Here is an 8,647-nt window from a genome sequence, read left to right on the forward strand (position 1 = left end):
CGTCAATTACCTTTTCTGATGTATGTTGGCACCAAGCACCCGTAGCCTCATATCCATACGTACGGCATAGTAGGTAGTGGAGGGTTTGGGCTACTTTGTCATGTCTACGCTTGTACTTTTTCTACGCAAGACTTTCACAAGCACTAACAATGTGAGTCATACTTTCGACCCTCTTCGCACACATTCTGCACTTTATTACTACTATTATTATTATTATTATTATTATTAAATAAAACTTTTTACCTATGGTTCTTGCAGCTTTGTATAAACCATGCCGAACAGCTTCTTTAGTAGATTTGTTCAACTGAATGTCATCTCTTCCTCCAATCACAGAAATAAGCAAACCTGGTAAATTACAGCTCCATGTAGATTTTATCAAACACATCATAATCTCCATCTGGGTTTTGTGATCCACACGAACAAACTATATGTAACAAAAAAACACATTGAATTAATGTAACATAATGTTTGATAAAATGGGGGCGGGGTTAAATATCTAGATACTGATAATTTGCTGAATAAATTTATTGTGGGATGTTATTGCTTGTATCCATAATATAGAGAACTGTCATTAAATATTTGAAAAATTAGAGGTTTCTCTTATCACAGATGAAATCAAGAAAATTCAAGCAACAATTTCAATGAATATTAGCCATATTGTTATTGTAATAATTACTTGTTATAATATGTTTAATATCTTATGTTAAATATCTTCTATATTACAACACTTATGAATTTTTCTAGCATACATAGAGTTTAGCCATAAATACTAAACTTAGAACTAATGGTTTCTTTAAACAATTCTTTGCAAGAAAATATTATGTTATCATTCTCCTGTTTTATAATACTTATTTCAATCATTCCGTCACAACAGAGTAAATTTCAAATATCAATGTCATATGCAGCTCAGAATTAGCATAATTCAATCCAGTTTAATATAATTTATTACAACACGACAGTAAAATAGACTATTGCCCAAGTTGTACGTACCAGAACCATGAAATACATACATATGAAGATAGATACGTGCATGCAAGCGTGTGTGCATGTGTGTGTGTGTGTATGCACGTACATAAGCACATACACACATATATTCATACATAGACACACAAGTCATACATATATGCATATATACATACATACATACATACACACACACACACACACACACACATAATGGCATCGAATACTAAAATCACAGTTTGTATCGAGTTCAAGCAGAACTTCACGTTATACACAAGGTACTGCAAGAGATAACAATACCAACAGAGTTTGGAAAAGCCCACTAACATGATGTAATCTACGATTGACGAATTTGTAAGAAAAAATGTAACTCAAATTCAAGCTCCCTACTTTTGGACAAAAAAAAATGACCTGCAATATTTTGCCGCAGTAACCTTGTTTCAACATATGGCAGTAAACGAAACTGATCCAAAGGATAATAATAATCCAAAATGGATTAACTCACCGCACCCCAATATCATAATGGAAACAGACAAAAATAGGACAGTTGGAATATATGATGAAATCCAAAGCTAAAAATGACTTACCAAACACTAGTTACAACAGCATGATAGATTCTCCAAATTATATGAGAATTACCATCGAGAAACACTCACAAGCCAACCGGTCACTCTCAAACACGATCTACGAGCGATAACTGAACAACGCCGCTATTGTATAAAGTTGCACACACTTTTCCTGAGACCCACAAATTATATCGTAGAATGATCGGTGATACTATTGGAGTGGACTTCATTTAGGCATAGAGTAGATTCGAACCTGAATCGACAAATTTCCTTTAATATTTCAATAGCACTTTACCTACAAAGAAACATTAAGCTGACAGCAATAAAATAAACACATGGCTTTTGCTGAGTTGAATTATGTCTTTGCCACTTGACTCGTCTAACCTCTTGTATGCGGGGGAGAGTTGAACTGAGATAATAATCAACCCTTCAAAGTATACCCACTGTCTATGCAGCATAGCTATCTTTCTAACTCGTTTTGTATAGTTATAAATACTAGAATTTGGTAAGGAAAAATCAGTTAGTGAACGAAGACAGCTACAGATGGCCACCGGCAGACAGCCACTTGAGACAAATGGCCAGAGGGAGAAAGAACACAATATGAGACAAACAACTTCCCATCACTCTCTAACTTTCACTATCTCACTTTCTTTTCTCTACAACATTACCCTATCTCTATCTTTTTACTACTAGACAACGACGAGAACACAAACACACATATACAAGAAGAAATTAACTCTCTTAACTTAGCATGCTTTTCCACTTATATCATTACATACACCTGCCCGTCGAAGCATGACATTACTTTAAGTAACAATAAATAAATAAATTTGAAGCCAACATCAATTTTGGTCGCTGCTCTCCTTGCATCTTTCGTTTTGCGCATCTGCAGCATCAACACCCGTTACAATCACTAACTGCTAACAATCAGCATATATCATTACACATTCACCGCTACAATTGGTGACCACTGATTCCACCTTAACATACCGTTGCACTATCAAAACAACAAATACTCCTCGCACGGAAGACCTAGAGTCATTCTGGCGGGAAATCCGGTATGTAAACAAGGAACACAACCGTGATGCAGCAGAGCTAGACGACCTACGAAGGGAATATTGTGTAATACCTCTCCCAAACATCTAACATCACCAGGGAAACAATAACCTTCACAATATCCTTCACAATAACGACCAACAGGGGTTGCCATTTTGAATGCAGTCTTTTGGCCGACCTATCTACTCTGCTAAGTACGCGTCATATACAAACTACAGTTTACCATTCCGTGTCTATCGCAATGATAGAACGTTGTCATCGACAGCTTAATGCAGCTTTACGAGCAAATTTACATTGAGTTCCGTGGTTAGAAGTTCTGCCGATTGTTAAGGAGGACTTTGATTACTCCCTGGCAGAATTACTGCGTAGTTCGCCACTGCTTGGTTAAATGATATGATCAACAACATGATCCTACCAATTATATTTATCGGCTGCGAATTTACACGAAGGAGTTACTTCCGTTAATAACGAGATCGCAGTTGATTAAAATTTTTGTTCGACCAAATATCGATACCTGGACTGACATTTTTGTACACAACCCTGCAGTTATGCATACAGCCTATGCCATGTGGTACAAGCTAAATCAAAGTAAATGCTTTTGAACATTCAGGGGAGACAGGAGATTGTCAGCCTTGATCGACTTAAGCAGGCTTTAGTCGAATATAATTCTTTACTACATCACTCTCCGTCATCTTCTGCTACACACAAACAAAATACATTATCTGACATCAGTGCATTTCATGCTGACACAGTAACAAAGAGTGGAAGAAGAGTACATTGGCTCGTTAGATGCATTAGCACATATTTTTATTAACAGAAAAACACATACAGACAAGAACTATTTTTTGCTTTCATAATTGCCAAGAAAATACAAAAAAAAACAGAACTTTGCATTATTGATTTACGGACATTTATTCAACAATTTTTCCGTATTCAATGTACATTTTTCCATTTCTGTTTGTATTTCACTAGGTCTTTCTTACTCTTTTTAATGTTATTTTTCTTTTTATTGTTCCATTCTCTTACACGTCATGCAAAAAATATAAGAGAAGGTTACTTGTAGTGGATCAGCCGAGTAGTTATCATAGCCAAACCACAATAGTTTCACCTGATCGGCCGATTAACGACTAATGAGCGTCAAGCCATCTTGTGGTTCAACTTTCTAAAAATTTTCCATTGAGCCCTATGAAAATGTGGTCCTTGGCTGTAACCCCAGAATGTTGAGATCGTAGCTCAACATATCCATATTCATTTCATCACCAGCCATTGGCTGGTGATTAAATGAGAAAGCCTAGATTTTTTGTCATGAATATAACGCGATTACTTTCCAGTCGTTATTGACAAGAAACAGATTGTTATATACCAGTTAAATTGTCATAGATCCCAGTAGTATGTCTCTCTCGGATTATAACTCTCACTTTTAGATTTTGTCAAGAGACTAACACAAAAAATAAGATGTTGAGTAAATAAAGCTTCTGTTAAGTGTTCGTGAGTTTTGTTAATTCTTCTACATGCAGCCTTAGAAAAACATTTGCATTCAACTACAGCTACAACAACTAGCAAAACAACAATAATACTCCACGAAACATCTTTTCTACTTTCGACGTTCAACATGACCACAAAGATAAGGATCACTAGTGATGTTTTAAGACAGTTTTCCGGTGAGGGTGATTTTCTGTCCTGGATAAGACAAAAGTGAGACTGCAGGGCACACAAGACGTTGCCAGTTTTATGCCGCTATACTTAGAAGGAAACGCTCTGAATTAGTAGCTAGATATAGATGAAGCACATCAACTAAAGGTAAAAAAAAAAATTGAAGAGAGACTGAAGGATGTGTATACAGAAGGGGACTTTAAAGCATACAGCAAGCTGGAGTGTGTGAAATGGGCGGGAGAAAGTGAACAACTACATCGACACAATGTCAGTGGGTGATTTAGTACATAAAACGTGAGAGTTGACGCAGAATGACACGTGTGGTGGCAATGCTTACTGTAGAGGCCAATAGGACAACGAGGCAAGCGGCGATTAACGAAAATCAGAGACACGGACGTTTAAGGGGCCATGTTTCAAGTGTCAGTGGTCTGCACGTATTCAGCAGTTGCAAGGAACCAAAATTTGGAGTGGTATACTACCGTTGTGGCCAACCCTGGAACATAGCAATCTCTTGCAAACAGGGATACAAACAAAGGTGGGAGTCAGCTGCGCCAGTAGCTGCCTGACAACCTTTTATAGGTGCAACTACATTCTTAGCCTGTGATAACGATTCTGTTGGGGTTTGGGGAGAGCAAGCCCTTGACGATACAGGTTGTACAACAATCCTGGTAACCTTGAAAATGATCGAAAGCCGAAGTGGAAAAACCAGCTTGAGTACAATAGACGGTATGGAGGTCAGATGCAGATATGTCAGTGCAATGGTGCTTGAGATACAAAGAACTTTGATGAAGGTACAGATGAGTGTCGTTGATGAGTCAACGGACGATGTCGATGTAGTAATAAAGATGGACGTGATTGTTTGGCTGAGTGGCATGACAGTTAATAAGATGGGGGTAGAATTTTGAGGACCAGCGTACTGTGAGCGTAGAATGGAGGGGAAAGGCAGTGGGATCTACAAGTCGAGTTCATGGAGAAGAAATGCTGTAGACAAGATCCAAGATGACGATGAGGGCTTCTGGACTGAATCTGGCTGAAAACGATACGTAGTAGAATATTCTTGAGAAGAAGAAGCCTACTGCAATATGTTGAGTAACAGGGTCAGTTGTTAAGAATGCACCCTGAAAAAAAAGCTAGGACTGAATTATAAAGAGAAGTGGAAAGCTGGACAGACAGATAGAATAAGGCATTTTAATACAGTGCAGAAAGCAAATGAAGAGTGGTGTGCTACCACTACTGTTTAAGGTCCAACCTATAAAGAATAAAGTCTAACCATTGCTAGATTTTGGGAAGTTGAATGAGCACGCATAATGCCAAACGGGCGGTAAAATAACGGATGCATTTAGGATGGTAAAATTTTGCGAGACAGGGGCTGACAACAGGGGCGACTACGATCATCGATGTTAAGTCGGTATATCTACAGCTCCACGTGTCAGATAAATTGTGGAGGTACAATTTGGTGAGGTACAAGAACAGAATATATTTCCTGATCCGGCTGGCATTTGGTTTCAGTGCAGTATCGAAAATCATGGCGAAGGTTCTTAGGACTATCTTGATTATCAAGGTGGCACAGGCTACTAGTTCCGACATATATCGCATTCTGGATAGATTAGTACGTGTAGCTGATAGAGGAAATTATGGGTCATCTGAGGTGGTCTGAGTTGATCGCAAAACCATCGAGGCTATAGGAGGCATTGCGCTGGGGCTCAAACACGAAAAAGGTAAGGTGGGAGGCCCGTGTTTTAGAGAGGAAATGGGATTTGAGAACTGAGCGAGCACATGAGTAGGTCAGAACTGCTCTCAATGTGTGGGAAACTGGTAGAGCACTATCTTATAATAGGATGGCTCCAAATGATATGAAGGTACATGAAGAGGCGACCTGAGGAAGCGAAGCCGACAAAATGGGTTAGAAGAGAGTTGCCATGATGCAAAACTTCTTGGAGAGAGTGAAAACGGGATCCAGTGAAGGGCACCTGTTTGTCCCAATATTTTGTCATCACTTTGGGATTCAAAATTCTGAAATTAGCCTTCACTACTTAGGTCTACGTTATTTCTTCTACAAGAGCCAACCATTTACAGTGACCAGCATCTCGTTATACAGCGAGCCTCATCCATAAGCATCACATGATTATACCAACGCAGTCTTCTCTCTTGAACGCATCTGATTCCTCTTATGCCCAACGCTTCTCTCAAATACATTTGGACTTTGTTGTTCATATACACAGATTTTGCACATCCAACGAAGTACGTAGGTTTTCACATGTCCATTGCATTTAGAGCCCCTAGCTTATTATTATGTAGCACTGTTGTTCGTATACAGCCATCATACAATCAGTTTTTCATTCTGATAGGGAAACATTTATTTTGTTCCCAACAGAGGTAAAATCCCTTTGACATTTCTCCAGCCTGTTTTTATTTTAGTAGCTGTAACTTCAGAACAATCTTCTCCACTGATGGGTAATAGAAACTATCTTTTTTGTTTAGGGATCCTCCTGGGCATTTCAGAAAATCTATTTCCTATGCACATTTAGAATACTTTTTGCTAGTGTGCATCAACTGCATATGAAGTCTACTTTCTCTGTTAAACTGTCTGTGATGCTATGGCAACTCTTGTGTTTCTATAGTTTGCACTAAAGTACACCGCATGGAATTTCTAACAGTCTCTTTGTATATGGTTTGTGTGGCTGTCGTAAGCTATTCGTCTGCTGCTAGCTTCCTCTTTGACCTCCCCTTTTCAGAGTAAGGAACTCTGTGAAAAGTTTATGCAGATCAATGAACACTAAGTACATCAGCTTAATTTTACTCAAATAATTCTGCAGTTACTTCACAAAAACAGGGCTTTTTTATACTTGTCTATAGCACAGAACTGAACTCTATCTTGTCTAGTCTAACTATTTCTCTAATTGCTTGAGCTGTTGTTGTATCCATAACTTTTGTGCTCTTGTCCAGCAATTTGATACTTCTGTGATTACCTTTCTATAATATCTCATTTATGCTTGTAACAATTGTTGTAATGCTGTAATGCCCATCACTAGGTATACCACTTTCCTGTATAACCTGATTGACTACACAAGTAACTAAGCCATATTCCACACTGCCAAATATTTTAAACATTATAATAGTAATTCCTAATGGTTCATAGGATTTCTCCCTCTTTAATATTCTTCAGGGCTCTATCTTTCATACTGCTACCAGCTAGAATGACTAGTCCTTCTGTTGAAAAGATCTTTCTTCCATGTTATCTCCGCATATAGTAACCTTAAATGAGAGCACTTTTAAGCTTGTTTTCCTCTCAGAATCACTGCTATCCATCCACACACACACACACACACACACACACACATACACACACACACACACACACACACACACACACACACACACACACACACACACACACACACACACACACCAATATGAAAAATAACAGCCAACTGTACAAAAAAAAAAGAAATGATATGTAAAAATATTCACAAAAAACATGTAAAATGTTGCTGCTATACAAATCCAAGGACAAAACGATCAGCTGATTATTGGATAATTTCTACAAACAACATTAATAAAAAAAAACAAGCAAAAAGAATACCATTGCATTTTCCTGATTATGTCCTGTAAACTTTATTTTACCAAATGCGTCACAGGGTTTTGATGCCACTTCATCTGTAGGGTTTCTGTCAAAGACAAATAGAAACCAAATGAACTGTTGAAGTAAAGTTGTGATAGGGAAAGTAGAAGAGGAAAAATGACAAAATCAAGAGATAAAGAACAACTCCAATGAAAGATACAAATATCCAGCGACATAGATACATAAATCCATACACAGGAAATAAATAAATATATTTTAATTTAGTTGAATCAAATAACGATTAATTTTAAATAAACTGAAAAGGAAAAACAAGAAATATTTTGCCATCAAAATAAATTAAGAAAACGGGTTTCACGATGGAGTAGTGATTCCACATCTGGAATGGTGCTGCTGCTACACATTCAGGTATCATACGACCATATTCAGAGAGAAAAAAGTTTACTCAACTGACTGGCACAAAGTCACCAATACACACCAAATTCTGACCCATACTGTGCTGTGTCTTCTCTTTGCCTTTTCTACCGAACTACAATAGCCTCTGCTGGATGGTCTCTTGCCACCTTATCCAGGTATCACTGATACACACATCAACACCCTAACTCAAAATGAACACCCTATCTCCGTTCTCCTCTACTAGAAATCTCATACCTACAACCACTTCCACAATCCATTACCATCAATCGTCGTAATGACCAGACATAATACTGGCTTTGCCATAAGACTGTCTCCTGCAGTTTTTAAAATTTCTATTGGCTTACCAGAAAGAACATAACGCAGGGGAGGGAGGAGGGGAAGATGAAGAGGAGGAGGAGGGGAGGAAGGATGA

General features: G+C 38.0%; 1 protein-coding gene across 2 annotated transcripts in view; it reads right to left on the minus strand.

Annotated features, from left to right (window-relative positions):
- The window catches only part of LOC106871768 (uncharacterized), a 629,775-nt gene that overhangs the window by 437,755 nt on the left and 183,373 nt on the right, over nucleotides 1–8,647 (minus strand). For both annotated transcript variants that reach the window (XM_052974057.1, XM_052974056.1), the window contains exons 11-12: nucleotides 7,822–7,906; nucleotides 244–424 (exon numbers count right to left, since the gene is read on the minus strand). In XM_052974057.1, the coding sequence (XP_052830017.1) occupies nucleotides 244–424; nucleotides 7,822–7,906 (266 nt within the window). The remainder of the gene's footprint in view (nucleotides 1–243; nucleotides 425–7,821; nucleotides 7,907–8,647) is intronic.

Source organism: Octopus bimaculoides, chromosome 17 (genome assembly GCF_001194135.2).
Source record: "Octopus bimaculoides isolate UCB-OBI-ISO-001 chromosome 17, ASM119413v2, whole genome shotgun sequence".
Taxonomy (NCBI): Eukaryota; Metazoa; Mollusca; class Cephalopoda; order Octopoda; family Octopodidae; genus Octopus; species Octopus bimaculoides.